General features: G+C 31.9%; 1 protein-coding gene across 2 annotated transcripts in view; it reads left to right on the top strand.

Moving 5' to 3' along the window:
* LOC147906873 (uncharacterized) overlaps positions 1-21,820 on the top strand; it is an 83,709-nt gene extending 61,889 nt beyond the window's left edge. For both annotated transcript variants that reach the window (XM_087415055.1, XM_087415054.1), the window contains 5 exons: positions 11,660-11,918; positions 12,146-12,214; positions 14,453-14,539; positions 16,561-16,602; positions 19,573-21,820. In XM_087415055.1, coding sequence (XP_087271181.1) covers positions 11,660-11,918; positions 12,146-12,214; positions 14,453-14,539; positions 16,561-16,602; positions 19,573-19,587 — 472 coding nt within the window. In that variant the 3' untranslated portion in view covers positions 19,588-21,820. The remainder of the gene's footprint in view (positions 1-11,659; positions 11,919-12,145; positions 12,215-14,452; positions 14,540-16,560; positions 16,603-19,572) is intronic.
* The last annotated feature ends 6,003 nt before the right edge of the window (positions 21,821-27,823 follow it).

Raw genomic sequence — 27,823 nt, 5'->3', positions numbered from 1 at the left:
CGGTTGCCAGCTCTCCGTTTTTTTTTTTGCGAGACTTCGATTATTTGGACTAATATTTAATACTCCAGCAAACGACAAAAATTGGAGATTTTCACATCTGCTGGAGTATTGAATATTAGTCCAAGAAACCGAAGTCTGTCAAAAAAAAAAACGTAGAACTGGCAACCGTGTCCGTGATTTAAAATTCTTTCAATTTTTGTTATTTCGATAGAGCGAGACAGAGAAAAAACAAAAACGGATAGAAGCTCCGATTGTAATCGGTGAGTCTCCGCGCGGACACGCCGAACTGAGCTCGTCTAGCAAAACAATGAGTCTGTCTCTGTCCTTCACTCTGTGGTCGCTTGTTTCTAGCGACCGAAAATATTTTCTCGACGATCCCGACCGCTTGGCGTGTATCATAAGGAGGAAAGAGACATTCTAGACAATACATAATTTTTATTAAATTATATTAATCCTTTGACCTACGATTTAAGTTACGATAGCGCATAATTAACAGCCTGGAACATGTTGTTTATGTTTGGTCCGATAGACGTACCATAGCTCTCATCAATGATACTTATGTTTGGCCCGATTTCTTTACCACGAGTCTCACACCGATATTATAAGTGAAAGAATTAATCATATACCATTCTCATTAATATATAATAGCAAAAATGATTTCAAAACGTGATAGTTAACGAGATATAGTTTACGATTTTCCGTGTATTTTATGTACCACGTTCATAGAGGCGGTCTGCAAAAACTCAGCGTGGTCTAGGGCGTTAGGTGCGAGATCATAATGTTGAGGATCCTATGTTCAATCCTGCTTTTTCCTTTTTTTTTTAATTTTTTTTTTAAACAAATAACGTTATTAATGAACATATTACTCCAAATATATTTTTATAGGATTATAAAAATTATATGTGTACTTCAGTGTGCTCAGAACTAGTTACACATTTCGAGCCAATTTCTGAAGTGCTGCCTATTTTTCCTTTACAACCGCTCAACAGTCGACGGCTGAACCGCTGGATCGCGCGCGGACGTGCATCTCAGGAGTGTCACAGTATAAGAAACATGCTGCTATCATACCTTCCAATATGAAAATTATCATAACAACATTTTAGCATGAAAATTATCATAAAAATATTTTCCTTCCTACATAATTGTTATTTTCTTAATAATAGTGATTGAACATTAATAAGTATATACATTTTACTAAATATTATGTACTTTTAAAATATTTACTTTATTATATTTATACATTACATTGATACATTCGGTTTTCTTTCAAAGAGCTACTGACCACGCTTATGTGCCACAAAATGTAACATCTTTTAATATAGAATACTGATAATGTCAATTTAAGACTAATAAGAGTCGATACAGAACGAGATGTGTAATTTTAAACTGGAATGACTCAACTTCAATAACTCCGTGATGTCTTCTTTATTCAACATGTGAATAAAGAAGGCATGTTGAATAAAGAAGACATCACAGAAGACTAAAGAAAGTAAAGGATTGATAATTTGCTAGAAGGTACGGAACATATTTCTTAGTGCAACGCTCCTGAGATACATCCGCGCGCGATCCGGTGCAGCTCAGCCGTCGAGCATTGAGCGGCGGCGGCGGGAAGAAAGAAGGCGATGCTTCAAAAGTCGACTCAAAATTTAACATGTATTCCAATAACTGTAGGAAGAATACCGAATCACTTTAATAGATAAATACAAAATTATTTGTATATTGCATATAAAGGCACATATAAAGGCTTTTTGATTTGTTAATTATAAAATTATATTGACATCATCCTTATAATTATATTAATCATCCTTATAATTATATTAATCATCCTTATAATTATATTAATCGCACTTTTGCGATTTGATTGATTATCAGAATTTTCTTTCGGATGATAATTATAAAAAAAACATTTCACAGAAAATACTGATCGACGTAACATTATTACAGAAATATGATTTGTTTTGGATTTTTTCTAAAGGTAAATTAAAACGTTTAGAAATACACATATAATTTTAATAATTAAATAAAAATATATTTAGCCTGTAATATATGTTTGTTAACAATGTCACTTATTTTAAAAAAAAAATTATGAAAAAAGAAAAAAGGAACTGATCATGAGATGTCTAACATTCAGATCTCGCATCTTACGCGTGAGACCACGCCAAGATCTTGCAAATCATTTCTATGAACGTGATATATGTGTATAACGCTCATGGAAAATCATAGAAATATCAATATCTCGTAAATTATCGTGTTTTGAAATTATTTTTGCTATTATACATAAATTGGAGGGATATAGGATTAGCATAATTTATTAAAACTTATATGTTATCATAATGTTCCTTCTCTTCTTAATTATACGCATTAAGCGGCCGAAATTTTCCAGAAAGCATTTTCGGTCGCTAGAAACAAGCGACCATATAGAGCGAGAGAGAGAGAGAGAGAGAGAGAAATTCTGAAGGATAGACTCGCTGTTTCGTTCGACAAGCCCAGCTCGGTGTGCGGAGTCTCACCTATTACAATCGGAGTTTCTATCCTTTTTTGTTTTTGCTCTGTCTCACTCTGTCGTACTTCTGTTTCAATAATTCGTTCTGCAATTCAAGAATATGATTTCTATCGATTCTGGCATTATCGCCGATGCAACAAGGACGCATAATTCCTTTTCTAAACAACGATCCTGATATATATTTCTGTATATATGTAAATATATTATTATTATAGCGTTTCCAACCGATAATATATTGCTGGTTTATACAATGATTCAATCCATTTCTGTAATTAAATAACGGTACTTCGCTTGTGCGCGATAAAAGAAATGGCGCTTCTTACTAAGTCGACATTTCGACATCCGAGTCGAATCAAAAATATGCTATATACAATAATTTCAGACCTTGCACGTTTAAAATAAGTAGCTGGCGATTTACAGAAAACCTCAGAGAATAATATTATGTTTGCAGAAACGAGCTTTAACTATGAGCTTTTGTGCGGGAATGCACCGCGCGGAAAGATTCGAGTGAGAGAACGGCACACGGTTGATATGATACACGACAGTAAAGAGAACTCCGTTTCTTTGTAATTTAACAAAAGAATTTTCTTTAAGATGCACAGTTACAAATTCAGAAAATATAATTAATTAAATATTAGATTAACAGAATATTAAATGCGGTCCTTTTCCAAATTGTATTTGGAATCGCGGTGATGGAAAATCTCGGCAATTTTCTCGGCACTTCTCGAAAAGATCTGTCTTATAGCGGTTTTCACTAAGCGGTTAGCACGGTGATTTTACGAAACGATATAGTAGCGAGACTATGACTCTAAGAACTCTAAGAAGGAGGAACGGTGAGATCGAAGCATTTATTGCTTTCGGCCTGGGCTTTCTTCTTGGGAAAAATCCAATAAAATTTTGCCACAATCGTAATTATTACGTGGCATTAGTTGTACAAAATTGATTGGCGCTTTGGATTCTTTTCTAACGACGTTCGACGTAACAGTCATGCGCGACAGAAAATCCGTACGTGGGATTGGTGACAGCGCGTGACGTATTCGTCGGAGCGCGGCGCTCGCGTGCGCGAATTGAATTGTTCTAGAACTTTCGATTGTCCATTGCCGGTGCCTGTTTGCGTGAACCGAATTGTTTTGAAAAGTCTAAAGAACAATGTATCCCTGACTTTGACGAGGTTTAATGTCAGGCTCGAGATGAAATCACGAGCTCGCCTTGTGCGTGCGTTCAATAACAATTACTGTCGGTCGACCGAAGGAATTCTTACCTTTTTTTTGAATTACCGATCTCAAACATCATTGAAATCATTGAAAACTAATATCATATTTATTTTATTATTTTTCCTCTCAAAAGAAAAAATTTTGACCAGGCACGTTTATTGTATTGGCCTGAGTAGATCGATAATTCAGATCATATCTATGATTCAGACGCACTTTTCATGACAGCGCCGCTGTCGAAATATCGCAGAACTAAATACTGCTCAGTTTCATGGCTTCACGTTAATTTCACTCGTAATATACAAACGAAATTTTTGTATAAGCCTTTCTCTTATATTAAAACTCCTATCGCGTTTCTAAAAGCATGGGATTGATCGTTTAGGTTTTCCGCAATTCGCCAGCTACTTTTTATGAACATGCAAGATCTGAAACTCTTATATGCAACACATATTGTGATGTGTTAACTACAGAAGCCGATAACAAAACTGTAAGTCTTTAATTTTCTTTCGTATTCAAATATAGCTGGCGATTTGCGTTGTTGTCAATATTTTAATTGTGAAGAAGGATTTTTCAATCCATAAATACAGTTACGAGAAAAGCGTTTTTAAAATTTAATGATAAAAGAGGACTCTCCAGCATCTCCGTAAGGCGCCGGACTACCAATCTGTCGATCCGGATTCGATTTCCCTGCGTATTACTGTTTTTTTCTAGATAATATTTATTTATTATATTATTATTTAAAATTATTATATTATCATTAAATATGTATTATATTATTATTTAAAATAAAATTAATTTAATTAACGATTGTAATTTTTGTTTAATAAACGTAATTGTTATTCAATTAACAATCTTATTATTTTACATGTTCTATCCCATATAAAACTAATAAAATGCTTTTATTACATAGTTTTAACATCGTTTAGTATGATATATTTTAATTCAATTTATTTAAATGTGTTTGAGATCGGTAATTCGAAAGAAAAGCAAGAATTCTTTCAGTCGATCGACATTAATTGTCATTGAACGCATGCACAAATTGAGCTCGTGATTTCATCTCAAACATGATTTTAATCCTCGTTAAAATCATCAAATTCGTCGTTCTTTGTTCTTTTTAAAAACAATTCGTTACACGCAAACAAGTTGTCGTTACCGGCAACGGACAATCGAAGGTTCTAGAACAATTCAATTCGCGCACGCGAGCGCCGCGCTCCGACGAATACGTCACGCGCTGTCACCAATCCCACGCACGGATTTTCTGTCGCGCATGACTGTTACGTTGAACGTCGCTAGAAAAGAATCCAAAGCGCCAATCAATTTTGTACACCTAATGCCACGTAATAATTACGATTGTGGCAAATTTTTATTGGATTTTTCCCAAAAGGGAAAGCTCAGGCCGAAAGCAATAAATGCTTCGATCTCGCCGTCCTCCTTCTTACTTCCAAAAAGTTCTTAGAGTTCTTAGAGTCATAATCTCGCTTCGTAAAATCGCCGTGCTAACCGTTTAGTGAAATCGCTATAAACCGAAACTTTCGAGAAGCGTCGAGAAAAATCGCCGAGATTTTCCATCACCGCGATTCCACACTCAATTTGGAAAAGGTGACCGCTTTTAATATTCTGTTAATCTAATCTTTAATTAATTATATCTTTTGACTTTGTAACTGAATATATTAAAGAAATTCTTTTGTTAAATTACAAAGAAACTGAGTTGATTTTACTGTCGTGCATCATACCAGCCGTGCGCCGAACTCTCACTCGAATTTTTCCGCGCGGTGCGCTCTCGCACAAAATGCTTAATTTAATAAAGAATTTAAATCCAAACGCTACGATTTTTTCCTTCGGCTCCACGTCGCGACTATGGTTGGCGTCTGCGAGACTCGAGCGGAGCCTTCTGATAACGGTCTGACAGAATTGAAAAGAGGAATCGGACAGGCTCCGCGAAAACTCGTAAATGCCAATCAACCCGGAAAGAATAACAACCTTAATGCAGGTCCGAAAAGAGACAAGATTGCAAAAGACATTATAAATGTCTTTATTTGTATCAAAATCACGCAATAGTAAAAATCTAAGCTTTGTCGTGCGAGACTGACCAACAATTTCATCTTAGGAAAACAGACGCTACGCGTAAAAAATCATAAAACACATGGAATAACTTCCTACGGTAACGTTATCTAAGATCAAACTCGCGACTGACAATGATAGCCCTGCACGCAAACCTAGTTGTGCACGGTAACCATTTGTTTACCTAGCCATATTTTTCGCGAGAATAATAGAATTCGTCATCCGTCTGGAGCAATCTTGGTTCATTAAGGAAAAACTACTTCTTTTCTAATCACTTCTTTTCTTCTCGAAACTCCTCTAACGATGTACTTTAGATTAACAACGATAAGAACGCTATAAAAACGATAGAAATGCTAACGATAAAATGCTACAAAAATCGTAAATCTTGCGTGACATTGCAATTAACTTTTGCATCCTAGACAAAGGGCACAACGCCCTTTTTTCGGAGTAAATAAAGATCCCGCGGAAGCGCAGAGCGTCAGTATAGAATTTTAAATCACTTGGTCCACGTCAATGAAATTCGCGATCCAAACTATTGTTGTGGTTAGTATGAAAATCAAGCTAACTTGGTTCACATCAGTGCAGTCCACGAGTTGACCTATTGTCACGGGCAGTGTGGAAATTACTAAACCGCGCTAATCATGCCAGTTTGCGGTTCCATACGAGTGCGAAGTTGTGGGCAAATCGGCACTGAAATCATTAGGCATATGCCACTGCGATTGCCCTTCTGACGCTCTCCGCAGACGACGGATTTCCTTCGAGTCACCCACCGGAACCTACTCAATATCTTGGGAGCAGCTAATAGTAAGTCGCTATTCCTTCCAGTCGACCCCCTCGTTTCGCATGAAAACACATACATTTGTACCTATATACACTTACGTGCGTTTCCAACGAACATACACACACGTCATTTTAACCCTTCGGTTTGTAGTGCGTACCATTAGAAAACGCGGACGAACTCCCTGTCCGGAGGAGTAGGCGGAACTGTCCCCTTGGGCCATCCACAATCGCGCCGCCACAACCGGCTGACGAGCAATTTAGCGAGATCTACTCACCAACATTAGAGACACAATCCTTAGATCTCACATCCCCTCCTGCTATTCGGGAAATCCTGAATTATTCCCCCTCTCCTCTCGAGGAACGATTCCCTTCCCTCCTTCTCGCGAAGAAGGATTTCCTCTCCCTCCTCCCTTGGATCAACTCCCACCCCTCCCGTTTCAACCAAATCCCGAATCGATCGACTGGGATTATTCAAGCTATATTCCAACGAAGGGGATAGAGTAGTCACCGTGTACATTTCCGGAAACCCCACCCCTTACACCGTCCATTACAAGTACCTCATTCCGATATGCTCCTGCAATACTTTCTTCGCCTCCCATACTCGTTAACCCTTTCCTCTCCACGCACACGCACACACACACACACACACACACACACACACACACACACACACATACACACACACACACACGCACACCTATAAGGTATTAATTATATTTTTATATAAAAAAAGGATGGAAGAAGTCTATTATATGTAACATATTTTTTCATTGTTAATAAACGTAACTTAGTGTATTTCCCTCTCTTTTATTAAAATCACCTCTCGCATTCACTTCCCTCTAATACCTGAGGTCGCACGAGGTTCAATCCCGGGTCAAAAGGATTAAGTTCCTTGACCCAAAAAGTAGGACGTTCGCACTGTCCATCGGAACAGATGTCATAGCGTCCCTTCGGAAGTTGACCCATATTCCGGGGCGAAAAATGTGCCAAAACTTTTATTCATCTTCATCACTATTATTAAAATCTGCAATTTGATTAACTTTTTGAGTGACATTTATCATAAAAACAACAATTTTGTGATTAATACGGACCAAACAGGTTGTGAATACGAGGTGACTTATAACAGGTCATTGGATTTTCAAAGAGTGAAAACTGTATTTCTGAAAAAACAAAGTTTACATTAATTTAAGTTTAAATTAATCCATTCGCATAATACTCTGTAACTGCGTCAGGCAAGTTGCTTCCATTAATCTTTCTGCCTACAAAAACCCACGAATAAATTTGGTCCGATAGTTTCTAAAAATATTCAAAAATTTACCACAGAATTTAAGAATGTTGTAATCAAACTGCAGATAATAATAATGATGAAGATGAATAAAAGTTTTGGCATATTTTTCGTATATATTTTTAAATTCCTCATTAAATTAAGCATTTGTAAATTGAATTAAAATATACAATATTAAATTATGTTAAAAGTGGCATTTTATTAATTTTATATCGGGTAAAACATGTAAAATAATAAGATTATGTTAATTGTGAATAAAAATTATGTTCAGTAAACAAGAATCACAATTGTTAATGAAATTAATTTTATTTTAAATAATAATATAATACATAATAATATAATAAATATTTAGAAAAAGAATAATAGGCAGGGAAATCTTACCCAGATCGACAGATTGGTAGTCCTAGCGCTTGAGCTACAAAACCTTGTCGATAATCGGTCTAACGCGACTGGTATATAAAGAACTTTAAACCGGTTTTTCTTGAAAATGGCTAAATATGGCGTTCTATCCCTTTACTCAAGTACTATTCTAGAGTACTTAAACATATATAAACCTTTTCAAAATCGATGTTCCAAGGTCCGCGACCTCTCCTTGTAAGTATAAACATATTCAAGCTTATAATAGTCAAAATTAGATAAACAATAATAAGATTTTATTAAAATCGACATAAAATTAAATACTAAGTATAATCATATTCAAGCCTAATAACGGTCAAAGTCTGAAACCATAAATTTTTCTACCATTACGAATCCTCATATCAAACAGATTTTCATTCAATAAGGTTATACAGGGTGGGCCATCTATTGGTACGTTTTTGAATTTCGTCGTATGGCAACACCGAACGAGCTACAGACCCGAAATTTTGACAGTTTATTAGTCATACCGTCCGCGGCACGAAACAACATGTTTTCTCTTGAAGAGCGTTTTGAAATTTTAAAAACTTATTTTCAAAGTCAGTGCTGTGTCGCCGAAACTGTACGAATTTTGAAAAGAAATATGGAGCACCGAAGGAGCTATACGCAAATTGGTGAGGAAAGTTCGTGAGAAAGGGATGTTAGTGGATGACAGAAGTGGTCCCAGAGCTCGGACAGTGCGCACACCCGAGAATATTGAGGCTGTGGCCCAAAGTGTGAGACAATTCCAGCTTTGAAAAACAATAGTCCAAAATGTCATTAATAATTGGGGTGACCGAATGGCATACTGTAAGGCCAGTAGAGGGAGCCACATGAACGAAATCGTTTTTCATTCTTGACGCGGATACTTTTAGCTTCACAACAAAAAAAAAATTAATAAAAAATATCAATGTATGCTCATTTGATCGCATTTTTAAAAACGTACCAATAGATGGCCCACCCTGTATTTAACCAAAAGGAAAAAACAAAAAAGCAAAAAAATTTCTTGCGCGTCGGATAATTGTGCGCATGGGTTGAATAGTGCGCAAAACAAAAGTCGTAAAAAATGAATTAATTGAGGACAGTTGACAAAGAATTCAGAAAATATATTTATTATATTGCAATATAAATATACAATATATTTAATATATTTTAAATATATATTTAAAAAAATATAAATTAATATAATAATAATAATGCACATTGACTTTGACAAAATAAAATGGCAAAATAAAATAATGAGAAACAAAAAAATTAGCGTTAGTCATATAGTATATGGAAGATAGGTAATTGTGCGCATTTCAAAACTCTTGCGCACAATTTGTCCGCTACGACCTGACTCGGTACGAAATACGATTATTTTAACAATTTTTAACCAAACTTAATAAATAACAGTTTAGAACAAAAGATAATAACGTATTTTAATAACATATGCAACTTTGAATAAATATTATAAATTAAAAATACAGAGTTACCACTTTATTTTCTGAATGTTAGGAGTACAAATTAGTTCGGTCCATTTTCCAAAAAATAGCTTCGGCTGTTGTGAATGGTTCATAGTGACAGCTGATTTTGACATTTTCAGAGAGGTTAGACATCTGCTAATAATATTCAGTTTATATCGCTTTGAGTTTCATACAAAAACCTTAATTTTTATTGTGTTTAACATGTTGAATTTTGTGTTACCAAGCAGCATTTGCGGGAGGTTCTAATTTTCTGCTTTAATTGGAAGGAAAGTGCAGCTGAAGCCCATCGAATGCTTGTTGAAGTTGTTTTATGGTGACACTGCTCCAACTGATAAATCATGTAGGGAATGGTTTCGACGTTTCAAGGATGGAGATCTCAGCGTTGAAGACAAGCCTCATTCTGGACAGCCAAAAAAATTCGAAGACAAAGAATTAGAGGCATTACTTGAAAAAGATTAGAGTCAAACGCAAGAAGAGTTTGCAGAATCATTGGGAATAACAAGCACTTTAATTAATCTGTTCATTCATTTTGTTTTGAAATAAATACATTTTTGAACATAAAAAAACGGACCGAACTAATTTGTACTCCCAATAATAACAAGAAAAGATGCGATTTCACTTTTTTGTATTTCTTTGGCTAGCAATGTATTTACGTCGTATCTTTTATAGTTATATCTTAAGAGGATCTCCTGCGTAAAAATTTCACCATGGTGATGTCTTTATCTATTGGAAAAGTATTAAATCAGAATGCGCACAATTACCTGCTACGCACAATTCTCTCACTTTCCCCTATATATATATCTATAACAATTATGCATATATTTACGTATTATGCACATATTTTTAATAGAGTAATTGAATCTGAAAATGATTAATAAAATTACGTTATGCATGTTTTTCTTTTATTCTAATTAATTAAATATGTTATATTTTAATATCGAGATTTGTGATGACTAATTCCAATAATTGTAACGATCTATCCAGTATATAAGATCAGTTGTTACAAGTTTCATTATCTTATACCTTTAAAATATATCATAGTTAATCACAGTGTTAAATTATAAAAAAAAAAGTATTGTTTGCATGTGGCTGTTGAAAAATTCTCTTGCGATTTATATCTTATTTATTAGTTAAGTGTAAGAAAAATTATTTAAAAATGTGTATCAACTAAAATATCTCATAGACCATTAATTTTTTTATAATCGTATCTTAATAATAATATAAATAGAATAATGAAAGGAACCAGTTGGTGTAAAGAAAACAGATAGTTACTTATTTAACAAAATTATTCATTGTAGTTAATTTAGATTCTTTTTTAAACAATTGTATTTCTTTATATTAGTAATTGATTGTCTTTCTTAAATATATAATATTAAAGTACAATTATCAAAAAATTAACAATTTTCAAGATATTTAATATATGCTTCATGTCAATATATATGAAAATAGCATACAAAATATTTTATAAACTATTGGTTTTTTATATCTCTACTTTTATGTATAAAATAATTAGAGAAGAGCGATGTTATGTCCAAGAAATTATATCATTCCATTTTAAAAAATTTAAATGATCTTTTATGTCTTATAGGCGCTTAGAAAAGTTTACATAGAAAAAAAAAATTGAAATCAAAATAGGTCCCCATCAAAACTATTTCACTTTTACCTGAAATATTTCTTCGTACATTCTTTTGTACATTTCAAGATTTTTTGAAGCGAAAGTCAAAATGAAACATTATATACATATATATATATATATATACACATATATGTATATTCACACAAGAACATAATTAACATAATTAACATAAATTGTGTGTGAAATAATCTCATATTTTGAACCAATCGCAAATTACAATTATGTTGTCCTTTAAATCAAATTCTACGATAATAATAATATTTTGTTTATTATCAGTACATTTTTTATGGTTTGATTAATTGTAATAATTACGATTTCTCTTAGGCACATCCACCAACAATTATGCCTTATATCTCACAAATTAAACAAAGTGTTCAAAATACCAATGTTATTTCAAATGTATTGGTACTTCACAAAAGCTATAAATATGTATTGCACTGTCTATGAGATGCTTTTAAACAGAAATAATTTATTATGGACATTTGCATATATTTCCAGTGCTTTATATGATTATTCTATTTTTATTCGAGATAGCATCTTATTTCTTACATTAAATTATGTATGTCACATTGTTTACTATAAGGTACAGTAAAATTAAAATATTAATTATTTATAACTAAAATTATTTATAACTAGAATTATTTATAACTAGAATTATTTAAAATTAGAATTATTAAACACAAGCAACAATTTTGCAAAATTAAAATTACACATATCAAAGTTTTTTTCCAAGTGACGCAATCTTTTGAATGCAAAATTTTTAATTTTATATAGTACAAAAATTTTCATATTGTATAAAAACAATTTTAGATAAACGAGACAGTAGCAATTCTTCACAAATTGCTTAATTACAACCTCGATAAGGAATTACATGAACTGGTAAATAATGACAACAAAATTTTATGTAGAATTTTAATTATTCTACTAGAGCTTATAGAAGTTCGGGCATGTACATAAATTTTATCAAATGTAAAAATGATTATGTAAAAAAATTGGGATATTATAAAATAGCAATTATGTTAAAAAATTCACATAAAAGGCTACAAGTCACACAAGATGATAGTCGTTAACAAGAAAAATTCACAGAAATCAAATAAATATACAAATGTTTCGACCTATATCGGATCTTCAGTGTTGTACAAAATTCGTTCACAATTCAACAATTCTACCAATATTACAATCTTCACATTATCCAACAATATCAATCTTTATAAATATAGCTTAATGAAAAAGAAGGCGCTTCATTGCAACTGTATACGTTCATAATTATTATTATCAAATTACTCAGGTTTATAGAATGTTTATTTCAATACTGAAAGTATTCTATATTTCAATGCGTTAGTCTAACAATTTAAAAAAATTTTTTTATAAGTCTTATCTCATATATGAGAACTAAATGTCCGAAGTATTCCAATTGCAATAAAGTTTACAAATTCACATATTGAAAAGAGTTTTTTGCCACAAAAAGGAAATCGTTAGGTTTAAAAAGTTCAGACATTAATAAGAACACAAGTCAAGAACCGGTGTATGTTAAAAGAGTGAAAAAATAGGGGAAAGAACATGATGCAGTTGAAGGAAAGGAAGGAGGAGACATTAGGAAAGGAATAATATAGCTGTAAAATAGGAAGATAGGAATCGGAAAGAGATTCGATATTACTCTGTTTATTTAAGCGTGCAGTTGCCTTTTTATATGTAGCATCTCTGAAATTAGTCTCTTATTATGACTTTCATTGTTCATTGTTTAAAATTTTGACTTCATCCCATCTAAAATTGTGATCATGATTCAAACGGATTCGAGACTACAAAAGGGGCGTCAGTTCTTTTATTAATGTCATTTATATGTTCATTAATCCTAGTTTTTAAATGTTTAGTCTGTTCCATGTATGTCGCGTCACAGTCATGGCAAGTAATCATTACTTCTTGATGTAATCTAAAATGTTTTTAACACAGATAATATATTTCTGTAATGTGTTAGGAATCGTAAAAGCTATTTTTTTATTGATACCAGCTGCGATTGGGATGAACGATTCAGAGATGGTCTTAACGTACAGCACAGTAAAATATCAATCATTAATATTCATTCGATTTTGTTTAAGATTAACATTCAAATTGCAGTGAAACTTAATTCTTGTCTGTATGCTAAAAAAAAATAAATTTAAGAGTATACCCATTATCAAGCAAAACAATTGAACAAATCAAATTTTTTTGATGAGATAGGATGAAAGAGGGATGAGATAGGAGTAACGTTCGGTCAATCATACCATAAATAACGCCCTTCTTGTGGCATAACGGATGATGAGAATTGAAATTCAAAAATCTCAGAATATGTTGATTTTATGTACGATTATCGAACATAATCGTATTATTTTTAATAATAATCGTAACGTCCAAAAAATTCTGTCTCCATCACCAATTTCAATTGTGAATTGCAACCGTTCATGTAGTGAATTAAAAGTATTTAAAATCACTTCTAAATATTCTTCTGGTACCACCAGCAAAATATCATCAACATATTTAAGGTAAAACTTCAGATCACACAAACTTCTGAATTGCAATCTCTTCAAGATTTTCTAAGACCATATTCGCTATCACGGAGATAATGATAAGTTTTTCTTACACGGCTCTGATAATTTTTCCTTATAGAACCCTGATAGTTTTTTCTTATAGTGCCCTGATAATTTTTCCTTATAGGGTCCTGCTAAATAATTTGTTACTACATGCTATATAGGGTCCAAGTTATCTAACTTAATAGGACCCGATTAATTTTAGGGCATACTAATCAGGTCCTTCTTTAAGTCCAATTTTCTACATGGATTAATTCAAGAGAGAATATATCAAATTTGTCTAAATTTAATTATTAATACGAACATTATTTACTCTGAAATTGAAAAATGGATGGATTTTGACACATATTGAAATTAAAAATAACAAAATGTTATTTATTGTAACTTAAGGGATAGAATTGCTTCTTTGATATCTATCAATGTCACATGTTTGATGTTTTATAACAGTGTCATAAATTTTTACATTTGTTTAATAAAGGGTATGCGTGTATCCGAACTTTTATGAAAGATAGTGTATAACTAATGTTTCATTCAATTATTTAATTTTAATTAGATTGTACAATTTATATTACAAATGAAACTCAAAGAGGTAAAATTTGGCGTGGGATATTTCTACTATGGATATAATTTCATTTGCCAGGTATGTCCTACATTGAATAAAATAGCAAAATCATGTAATAAACATATAATAGAACAAACACTTCTACATTCAATCCTACAAATTACATAAATATCTGATTGGCAACATTATATTGGAATCATTTTTTAATTAACTGCATTTGTTTATTTTTTATAAAAGAGCTCGAGGGAATAGGCACTGTTCAATGTGCGCTGATTATTCAAAGAAATCGCTTAATATACAAATTAAATTTATTGAAGAGACCGTAGAACTAACAAAATCGTTAAAAAAATAATAATCTCGACTATACATTTTGGTTAATCTTCTAACCTTCTACAGCAAAAAATATACGCAAAAATTACATACTTAATATTGCTCGTTGTCTACGCATACAAAATTGCAAGATGTAAATCTATTTTTTGCAGTCTCCAGAGAAGCCAAATTAAGTTCTCTGTCGAGAATTCTCCCATGCTATCATAGTTACAAAGCTGAATGGAAATTACAAAGTCGGTGCCTTTAATAACAAAATTAAATAAATATTTTAGAATGAGAAAATGAATGTACAAAAAATTCACCCGTAATGGAAACTGCAAGCACATAATGTAAACTGCTAATCCAAATTCTTGATAGTAAAGATGTCAACAATTAAAGATTTTTTAGTTAAATTACAAAATAATAAATAAAATAATAAATAAATAACGTGTCGATCATACATCATCAAACAGTAAAATGAAACAATTCGTGAGAGCTCGCCGATCATTTAAAATCAGTTAATTAAAATATATTTTTAGCAGTTCTGTATCTGTTTTCGAGTTAATGTTATTATTTTGTTGTTTTATATTAATCATCTCTGATATCAATTTCTTATTATATAAAATTTCGCTCAACATCTAATATTTTAACGTCTTCCTAACAGAAGTGACTATGAAAAAAATCTCTTATAAAAACTGTGATGCATCTTATGTCGGACAAACAGGGAGACAATTGAAAACGAGAATCTCTGAACATAAATCTCACATTAATAGAAACTCAACAACACATTCGATAATTACAGATCATAGGGTGCATCATAGTCATAACTTCTTGGGAAGACGTTAAAATGTTAGATAATGAGCGAAATTACAATAAGAAATTGATATCAAAGATAATTAATATAAAATAACGAGAATAATAGGATTAACTTGAAAAACAGACACAGAACTGCTAAACCAAATATATTTTAATTATTTTAACTCTTTGATTATTTTTATTATTGACATCAAACTTGACTTTTAAATGATCGGCGAGCTCTCACGAATTGTTTCATTTTACTGTTTGACGACACGTTATGGTCGACACGTTACTGTATATTTTATTTATTATTTTATAATTTGACTAAAAAATCTTTAATTGTTGACATCTTTACTATCAAGAATTTAAATTAGCAGTTTACTTTATATGCTTGTAGTTTCCATTATGGAAGTAATGAGTTTTTTATTTTTTTCAACAAAACATTCATTTTCCCATATTAAAATATTTATTTTATTTTGTTATTAAAGGAATCGACTTTGTGATTTCCATGCAGCCTTGTAACTAACATAGGAGAACATATTTTCGACAGAGAACTTAGTTTGGCTTCCCTGGAGATTGCAAAAAATAGATTTACATCTTGTAATTTTGTATGCGTAGACAACGAGTAATATTAAGTAATATTAAGTAATTATGTAATTTTTACGTATATTTTTCGCTGAAGAAGCTTAGAAGACTAACTAAAACAAACAGTCAAGATTATTATCTTTTCAACGATTTTATTTGTTCTCTTCAATAAATTTAATTTGTATATTAAGAGATTTTCTTAAACAACCAACGCACATTGAACAGCGCCTATTCTCTCGAGCTCTTTTATCTCTTCTATTATTATTTTTAAGTTAGGGACTCGTAATATTCAAATTTTTTTTTATCTTTCATGTTTATTTTATGTATAAAAATTTTCTTTTACTTTTATAAATAATTTAACACAAATATTCATAAAGTATACTGAAAGTATAATATATTTTTTTCAGATGTACAGTGGAGTTTTGACCTTCTTCTTGATTTTAATGCAGGTACATAATCCATAATGCACTGCTACAAGAAAAATTTCTCAAAAGTAGTGATAATATATTTTCCAAAGATTTTTTGTGTTGATACTATTGGCAGAATTTGCCATACACATCAGGATTTTAAGTAAATTGAAATAAATTGGAGCAAAAATGTTTTTGGCCATTTGTAATATGTTTTGTGGCAAAAGAATCCAAATGATCAAACGTAATTTAATAGGTGTACAAATAAGTTTCCGCCGTTTTTAATCAAAAATTAAGCATTTATTGTGAAAGAACGATACATAATGTATTATTGATGTAAGTCAAAATGTAAGTGCAGTTCTTTTTGCGTTTGGCAATTTTCATTCAATAATGCTTCCAATTCCGCGTCTTCATACACTTTCGGCCTTCCGCTACGTTCTTTGTCTTCGACGTCAAATTCACCGTTCTTAAATTTTTGAAACCATTCACGACAACTTCTCTCACTTAAGGCAGCCTCACCATATACTTCTACAAGCAATCGATGAGTCTCAGCTGCAAATTTCTTCAAATTAAAGAAGTAAATCAAAAGTTCCCGCAAATGACGCTTATTCGGCTCAAAATTCGGCATTTTCGCACAAAAAAAATATATGATGCTGATACAAAATCGCTAGTATTTCAAGGTTATATTGTTGACAGATGTCCAACCTTACGATATAATGTTTTACATCAGACAATTTTAATCATAGCTTGCTAGTGGCGCCGTCTTTTGTCAAACGGCGGAAACTTATTTGTACACCTAATAGCATATTGAATAAACTGATGACATTGTATGAATTATCTTATGTTCGGCATACATTTGCTGTCATTAAAATGAGACACGTTATAAATGCAGCAATATAATTGCTTATGCATGCAAACAGTTGATGAAATTTCAAAAACAAATGGTCGGCAATAGATGTTACGCTGTGGGCAAGATGACAACATAACAGCAATAAATGATTAATCCATCCGTTGTGTGTCTTCAAGCTATGAAGTTTTTTAATCGATACCGTCGTAGTTCATTGCTAAAAAAATATCATAAAAATCACTCATCCGCAATCATTATGCATCTATGTCGACAGAAGATCGAAAGAGATGCATTAACTCTAAATAAGAATCACATGAGAAAGAATATAAGGAGCGCAGCATTTCGCATGTGAAATGAGCCCCAAAGTTGGGCTTCAATAATACCCATGCTACGATGGAACTCTAATTCCAGCAATGTGATGGCATCTTGAATTCATGCCAAATGAGTTCAAGATACCATCATGTTAACCATTGCAATAACAAATATCGATAAACTAATGATCAAAGTATTTCTTCATTATGTATAAAATATTGTCCTCATATAAATTTTAAATTTGATTATGGCAAAATCGATAGCATCTTGACGGCATCACTTCGTTATACATATAGCGTATATATGCAACGATTATTTGGCACATGTTGCCGTAAACATGCTATTAGCTGCGGACAGCATGCTGGTGATAACAAGTTGCTTTCAAATGTAAAACTCGATGCATTTGGTTATCTGGGAAATATTGGTCTTTAAATAAATTCAACAATATCTGATCCCATAAATTCAACATCTGATTTAACATATCTATCCCAGATAGCAAGTTGCCTACAGGTTGTTGTCAGTTTGTTTGAAACTGCTTTGCTTAAATTTTCTTCAATCGTTAAAAAACAGCTTCTAGTTATGCCTATTATGGATTGCCGACTTTTATTACCACTAACTCTTATGATGAGCAGGTTAACGGCAACAGTTGCCCTTTTATAAACCGATCGTATATGTTGTTAGAAATCACAAGGCAATATGATGGAAACAATTTTCTAAAGCTTTACTCTCATAAGTAGCCAGTAATCTGGCGGCATTTTAACGAGTGTCAAACAGTGTTCTGAACATAAACAAAACGTAATCGAAGTCCTCGTTAAGTGTAACAAATAATAACATTTTAAAGTACCAGGAGATTTCATTTATTCGGTAAATATTTCAAAAAAGTATTATGCTTTCATCTTAAAACTCTCTCTTGGGACTCACTTCAAAAAGTTATTTCATTAGAACACAGTTAAAAAAATCTTTTAATGCTGTGTCTTTTATTCTATTCTACGTCGTTCATTAAAATCGAAAAATTTAATCGGATACTTTCCTCATATTATTCAACGATGTTCCATTTCTATTCAATTGACATAAATATGGATTAAATGTGTGTGTCTGCAAATGTGTGAATAAAATTGTAAACATATAAAATGTTACAAAAAATTTAAAATCTAAAAGCTATAATTAATTTGATAAAAAAAGTATACGGTCATGAACCGAAGTTCGTAAACTCTTGAATTATATTTTTAAATGCCGCTCAGTTTATTTAAAAAACAATTTTTTTTGCTGCAAAAAATTGTAAAATGTAGCCAAAAACGTCATTTTTGTTTATTTCATTTCAATTTATTCAAAATTTTAATGTACTGGACCAGTTTTGCCAACAGTATCATTTTCAGTGCGAAAAAATCTTCGGGAAATGTATTGTCACACTTCGGCGAAATAAAAGTGATTTTTTTTTTCGCACATATTCCTAGTTGATTATATATATATATTTTTTAAATGTTTGTAGAATATTAAATACATTTAGAAAGTATATATATATATATATATATATATATATATATATATATACATATGAAATGTATATCAATAGATGCTATTTGAGATGTAATAGATCTTCTATTACCTTTTTAATGCATGAGAAAAATGATTTGATTATGTTTTGACATCAACCTACATAGTTAAATACATTTTGATTAAACCAAACAGAATTTTAAGTTGTTATGATAATTTTGAGATTTTACAAATAGTATGTTTAATATTCTACTATATATTATTATTATAAAGATTATGTTATATTATATTTTATATAATGTAATATAAAATATTTATAATATATTATATTATAAAGCTTTTTTAAAATATTTTTTCAGTTCAACATGGTGTAATAGAAACTTAAGCATCTCTCATTACCAAAATTATAATTAATTTTAACTTCAGCGCAGTCTAATAGTTCGATTACTGTGCCAGTCGACGCAGATCAGACATACGCTATCCATACTGTATAGTTTATGACTTTTATGTTGTGTGTGTATTCTGTCATACAGTAGAACGAAGAAAAATTTTATCCTTTTTTTTATTATTCAATGAATAATAAAGTCATCATGAATTATGTGCTTCGTGCGTAACGTATCTAAAGTGATATTTTCTATGGTTGACGAGAAAATGTCTTCTCTTCTGATCAGTCAATGTAATTTAGAGTAATATATATAGAAGTTTGAAGGTTATTGCAGTAGATTAATTCAAATTTCTCTATATTATATTAATTTGTAAGTATCTAATAACACATAGATGATGGATGTATTCCGTTTCACGCATAATGCGCATATTTCATTTATCTTTATTTACATTCAGTGAACAATAATGATAATTCATGCATTATGCATGAAACGGAATGCTTCCATAATTAACATGAAAACATTATTTGATCAATACGAAATTCTGTAGACGTACTTAATGAGCAGAATTTATTCAATCACTATGAAATACGAGTAGTAACGGAAAGTTGACATATATATAATTCGATCGATTGACGATTATTCGATCAACAAGATATTTTGATTTATTTATCGAAAAAATGTATTCGACCAACACAGAATTTTAGTATATTTAATACGAATGAATTAATTGTTCTCATTCAGTAATTCTCTTCAAGAATTCCCGTTTTCCCATTTTCGAGAATCAAGATTTGTCCATTTTCGAATAGATGTACTTCCAAAATTAAAAGATAAAAATGTAAATAAGTGAAAAATATAGGAAATATTTTCCTATTTAAAAATATCATATTGTTATACTGTCTTTAAATAATGGAAGATAATAACTTTGATGAAAACTATTAATTTTACATGGGATGTAAGCTATACTATAATTCTAAGCGGACAAAATTGCATAAAAAATATTATTTAAAAATGTTTTAAACGAGTTATCGATGTTTTTAAACATTCCTTCTTATAGATAATTGATTTAATCATGTGTAAAGCATTACAAACGTATTTAAAAAAATATAATGTCATGTTCTTAGATAAAAACATTGTATTTTGCCAACTCTGCAAAACTGTAATACGTGTACCATCATGTTGCGAGATCGCGCGATCAGAAGTGTTGCGCACATGTCATTTGTTTTTGTTAAAATCGCATCTAATATTCGCTGAATAATTAGTTATTCGGCACATTACTGCCGCTACATAGTATTCGGTTATATGCAGAATATATTACATTTGTTGCATTTCCATTCTACAAAACTATTTTATAAAACTATGCACAAAGGATTGTATTAAATTTTTTTCTATATAATTTTAGCTTCTCTATATAATTTTAGGTACATTTTCTATAGATTGTTCTATTATGTTAGATGATATTTCAAATTTATTTGAAAATTGATATACAACAAGTAAAAAATTAAAATTGTTATTACAAAATGTATTAAGTGTACTTTTTTACACTGAAAAAAGAATTTGGTTATATCTACGAAAATAATTTCAACCATATATTTAGGTTATATAACTAACAATAAACATAATTTTAATTTCTTGAATACTTAAGTATTACTAAATTACATTAAATACATTAAATATTTGTAAAAGTAAAATTATTATTACTTATTTATACTACTTGAACATTTAGTTGAAATTTTATTTGCGCGCGACATTTGATATCTATAATTACTCTTTCTTCTGTATATTCAATTTTTTAACGAAAATATGTAAAAGTTATGTCAAAATAGGCAAAAATAATAAATTAAAATTGTAAAACAGTACATTAAATAATTATAATCATGTATGTATTATCAAATATTTAAAATGTTAAATAAAATGCACGTGTTGATTAACCTGTATAACTTACTTGCAGAACTTTTTGAGATTATATGAGAAATTCGAAATATTCTGAAAAATTTAATCTTATAATTAGAGTCCGGGATTATGTCCGCCGACCGATGTATTGATTCCAATCGAGTATAGCGAGTTCTTCATGATTCTTCTCACTATATCATTCATTTAAAGCCGTGGCGAGCGACGCGACGGCACCATGGCGGTGGGTGATGAGATGTAAGATGTGAAGTGGAGAGAGCTAGCTAGCTAGCTAGCTGATTGATTCAATCTCAGAATTTTAATCCGGGCTGTAACTTATAATATTAGTTGCAATAAATAAAATTATAATATTATTATTTATGTATTTTTTATTCAGACAGTTGTCAACAGTTGTCGCAATACGTACCATTGTAACGCTGCCAATTTCCTTTAAAAACATTATTTTCATGAATTTTATAGAAATATTGATAACTATTATTGTCAAAAGACTCTTTAAAAAAAAATTCCTATTTGAAAGAATTGCCGACCCAGTATTTGTTATTGCATAATTTTTTTCTGCTCACTTCATTGGATCCGCAATTTTTACTTTGGACCGTAATCAAAATTTATGCAAAATGGGTTTAGTTCATTTAATTTCGAACAAATTAAAAAAACTTTTTAATTAACCTTTTAAGAATTAGAGCGTTGACCGAATTTTGTTCACAAAGATGTTTTTCCATCTACCCGTGCCCCGATGGCACGGGTTAAAATTGTTCAAAAAATTTGAAAAAATATGGTGTTATTTTTTTGAAATATTAAACTACTTTCGGGGTGTCCCAATTTTAAAAATTAAAATAACCACCTTAATATATATGTGTGTGTGCGTGTGTGAGTGTATCCATATATATGGTAATAAAATTTATAAATTTTTCTTTACAAAACGTTCAGTTTATTTTATTCAACTCATATATCACAAAATAATAATCATTTAATTTCAACTTGATTTCATTGGTCACCCTGATAGTCGTTTGAAAATTTTTGAGCCTAACATAGAAACAAATATTTTTTTTATTAAATTTAGTTTTCAACATATATAGCCTTTTCTATTGGCTGCACTATCGCCCATTAGTGCAACACTCAGACAGTGTACTGACATATTTCCATGGCTAGTGGTAAACGAACTCATTCAGTGTATCGTGTTTCCGTGATTTCCTACGATGTAGTGCAAATTTTATGCACGAAGTGGCATTTTGCTATACCGAACGGCTCAAAGGGACGGTGTAGAATCAGTGTGATATATAAAATTTGAAAACGGAAGTCAAGTAGGAATAGGGTTTTAGCTCAATAATAATGTAGCGTTCACCATGATGTGCACCATTCTAGTGTAGTGTAGCTGAATATAGCGCTTACACGCAACTGATGCAGTGCAAGGTTGCACCCAATGTATCCCAATAGAAAATGCTATTAGTCTCCTTTCAAGTTGATATACTTTCCCAGCTCCCATCCCTTTAATCCATTCAAATAAGTTAGCATCTTGCTCTGCAAAATATAAGCTTTTACGGATGCGATGATCTCGTTCGATGAAAATCTATGTCCTCCGAGCTAAACTTTGAGCTTAGTAAACAAAAAAATCGCTGGGAGTCAGATCTGATGAATACGATGGGTAATCAATCAATTTGAACCGCAATTCGTGAATGTTTGCTATGGACCGCTATGGACGGCGGCCGTCGAAGTGTAAGACAATGCGATTATCGTGATGGAACAGCACTTTTTTCTTCTTCAAATGCGGCCGTTTTTTCTCAACGAATAAATTTCGGACTTCAGCTTGTCAAGTAATGATGCGTAATCCCATACAACATAGAAAGATTGCAGAAACATTGCAGAATGATTTCACTGAAACATTGTAGACAGATTATTAAAAACATAATAACGAAGAAAATGTTTATTGTTGATATTTTTTACAATTTAATGAAAACAATGAAAAGTGGAATTTTTAAAGAGAGCAACATTTCGTCATTAATGAACAAGTTAAACTATATTAAAAAAAATTATAAGGAACCAAAACAACAAATTCGGTTACAAGCCGCGATTCTGTAATTCAGAGTATATTAGAACGGACTGCTAACCGTTTATGCTACAATTACAGAACGAACTGCTAGTCGTCTGTGCAACTTTATGTACAAATTTCACCTTAATAGAAGCTCGAAACTATTGATTAAATTGAGCTGACCATACTTATCTTCTTTGATATTCAAAACAGATTCAAGAGATTTTGATGTTAGACTAGCAGCCTTAATCGAGCTATCAGCCCCTCAATCTGCTTCTATAGATACAGTTTTGAAAGAGATTTTCCTTTAAAGTTTGGCGACAAACTTGCGTTTCTTGTTTTTGCTATGGATTTTTCCACACATTTGAACGAAAAAAAAAAACAAAATGGCCGATTCAGAGAGCGCGCCTAAGCATCGGAAAGAAACAAAAAGAAGCGGAAGGCGCACAGTACTTCACGCGATCATCTTCGTGATTATTTGAATCGTGATCAACACACAAGCATATAATTACTATAGAATGGTAATTTCTTCCCTCTCTTTCCCTCTATTTTTTAACAAATTTAGTATATGTTAAATTTTTCTTTTTCTCTTTCAGCTATCTCTTTCTCTTTCTTCAAATGACAGATCACCATGACAGATAAATAATAACCAGCAATGAATTTTTATTAAAAGATAATTCATCAAGAATAGATCTCGCTGTAAATTCATATCATATGATATATTCTATTACATGCACTTTAAATTCTCCCAATGAATATTTATCGACGCATTCACGTTATTATCGCAAACCTGGGCGTGATTTTCGCGAACATGAGTAATCATTTTTTTATTTATACATAATATATATATATATAATATATATATATATATATATATATATATATATATATATATTAAATGTCGTACATTGCGTAACGTAACTTAGCAGATTTAAGCTGAGATTGATATCATTCATCAGGATCGCTTACTACTGTTCTGTAATACTTTACTCGCCTACTGTACAACATTTTATACTCATCGTATTTCATTCGTAAGATAATGTTGATTATTAATGCTACGAGATTATTGGAAAGTCATGAGATTGCACAGCAACGCCCGGATCGATCGATCATGTTGGTGTCGAGTCCAGTCGTTTTTTTTTCATTCTCCATTCATTTTGCTTTTCACCAATTTTTATATGTACAGGACGATGCGGCGTCTCGCCGATTCTTTTAGATACTCTCAAAAATTGTCTCCCGAGAACATCGAAATGACGCGACAATCGCTCAAAAAATTGTTTGAAAACAGAGCTATATATATATAAAACGCTGGATATACATTTTTAGATATAACTTAATTTATGTCAAAGGCTTTTATTTATAAAATAATTAATTAATTCTCAAATTCTTAATTGATATATTAACAAACAATAAATGACAATGAGAAGAAACGAAAAATAGAAAATGACGTAACAGAAAATAAATATGTCAATATATTATTTTACATTAATTAAATTAGGTAATTAGGAAATAGATAAACAATATTGACTTATCACAAAAGATGAAATTGAAACTTCTTCAAATTACTACATGGGCTGAAAAGTCCCGGGATTTTTAATGAAAACAAGCGTTTTTTGTGTAAAGTTATATTTATTCCTCAACATAATTGCTTTCGAGGACGATACACTTGGTATAGCGATTTTCCAACATTTCGATGCCCTTTCTGTAGTACGAAACGTCCAAGCCTTCGAAATACGCCTCGGTTTCCGCGATGACTTCCTCATTCGATGTGAATCTCTTTCCCTGGAGCCACCGCTTGAGGTTTGGGAACAGATAATAGTCGCTGGGGGCCAAGTCTGGAGAATACGGTGGGTGAGCAACCAATTCGAATCGTAATTGGTCCAATTTGACCATCGCTTTCAAGGACGTGTGTGACGGTGCGTTATCGTAACGGTACAGAACTTTTTTCTTCGCCATATGGGACCGTTTTTTTTTTATTTCATCGTTCAGTTTGTCCAATAACGCTGCATAATACTCTCCCGTAATTGTTCTTCCCTTCTGCAGGTAATCGATGAAGATTATGCCATGCGCATCCCAAAAAACGGAGACCATAACCTTCCCGGCCGAGCGTTGGTCTTTTGGCCGCTTTGGTCGGCTTTCGTGACTTTTCAGCTACTCTGCAGACTGCCTATTGGACTCAGGCGTATGGTAATAGACCCACGTTTCATCCATTGTCACAAAACGTCGAAAAAAGTCCGCTCGATTACGCTGCAACAACGCCAAACCGATCGTTGAATCATCAACGCGCTGCTGTTTTTGGTCGATGATCAGCAAACGCGGCCCAAACCCATCGTGCCGATAGCTTTTTCATCTCCAAAACATCGTGCAAAATGTATCCCGCCCGTTCTTTTGAGATGCCCACGACCTCAGTTAACTCGCGCAACTTCACTTTACGATCACTCAAAACGATTCGATGCACTTGCTTTGCGATTTCCGCATTCGTAGCCTCTTTTGGCCTTCTAGAGCGAGGTGCGTCTTCGGTGCTTGTACGACCCATTTTAAATTCACTAAACCACCGATAAACTATTGTTCTCGAAAGAGCAGATGTGGGATAACATTTCTGCAACCATTTCAATGATTGTTTAGAAGTTTTTCCCATCAAAAAACAATGTTTGATCAAGATGCGATATTCCTGTTTTTACATTTTTTTTACAAAGGCGAAAGTAACGCCACTTAAACGACTGTAGCTTGTAAACGAATGAACGAAATGTCATGAAACTTCATACATAAACTAGTGATAGATGAATCTCTCGAAATGCATCATGTTCATTTTCTAGTGGCACCACCTATTGAAAAATCCCGGGACTTTTCAGCCCATGTAGTAGTTTCGTTAAATTTTATATCATTATTGAAATATACCGTAGATTATATTTATTAACATGTCTAATTGTATTACGCCAGTCATGATTCCCTTTGCAACTCTCCCTGCAAGCTCGTCCATTCTTGAAGGTGCAAGATGATGTCTAATTATATGATGTTTTATATATATATATATATATATATATATATATATATATTAGGTGTTGGAATTAATTCGTAGCGTTTTACAAGTGATGGGAAGTACTTTCATTAATGTATTTTTTAATGCTCATGTGAAATAAATAACATTCTTTCATTAAAAACGCTACGAATTAATTCCAACACCTAATATATATATATATTACAATTATAGATATTACAATTATATGTATTACATTTATATGTATTACAATTATATGTATTACATTTTAGAAAACACTTTGAAATATTTAATAATATTCTATAGTGCAATTCGAAATGATATAATGTAACAAATATATATTGTACATATATGTATATATGAGTGTATATATATTTACACATAGATACCTTCGGCTTATAAGTACAAACGATTCCCTGGGTTAAAAAAATCACACAACGTAATATTCAACTAATTGAAGAAGTCTGATAGACGTTCATTATATATTATGTATAAACTGGCAACAATAAACAATCCCCATTTTTAATCGTAGCGTTTTCGATATATTTCATCTCTTTTTCTTTTCCTAGAATCTCTATTAAAAAATACAGAAGATATACAGAAGTAGATATAACATAGCAGGCCTAATTTCACTAAATCGATTTCATAAATATTTGCCAGGATTAAATTAATTATATCGTAGTGATTATAAAAATATGCCCGTTTTACATAAGTAACAAAATTTATTCGAAAAATTCGTGACAATATTTAAAATACAATGTTTCTCTTTTTTTAATCAAAAATTAATTCTTGAAGCAAGAATAGAAAATCTCAGAAATTAGAAATATTTCGAAATATTATTTTAAAACGTCTTAAAAAGCAATAGGAGATCCTCCAGAAAGAGAGACGAACGGAGAAGACATATCGTCATGTCTGCGGAACTTCGGAGATTTAAAGCACCGACGCCTCGATTCTGCCGGTCGGCGGCATCGTCGGGTGACCGCTGACGTTGTTATTGTTATTATTATTGTTATTATTATTGTTGCCTGACCGGCGTGACCCGAGCAGTAGAACTTCTTGTGAGCAATGAAGGTGCTCAGATAGTTGAAGCTGATGTCACAGGAGCGGCAAGTAGATATACTAAGCTGGTTCTAAGCCATGGGGCTAGAGGGGAATGCGGGGTGCGAGGAAGTACTTGTAGGCGCGGGGAATACCTAACGCGGGGGAAAGAGGGGGAAAGGTCTAATCTCCTACACAATAGGGCTCCTTTTTTTGTTATCAAAATTAGACCATGTTTTTCTTTAAAAATGCAT

This window comes from Acromyrmex echinatior, chromosome 17 (genome assembly GCF_024713525.1).
Source record: "Acromyrmex echinatior isolate Ae372 chromosome 17, ASM2471352v2, whole genome shotgun sequence".
NCBI lineage: Eukaryota > Metazoa > Arthropoda > Insecta > Hymenoptera > Formicidae > Acromyrmex > Acromyrmex echinatior.
This window is presented reverse-complemented; position numbering and strand designations above follow the sequence as displayed.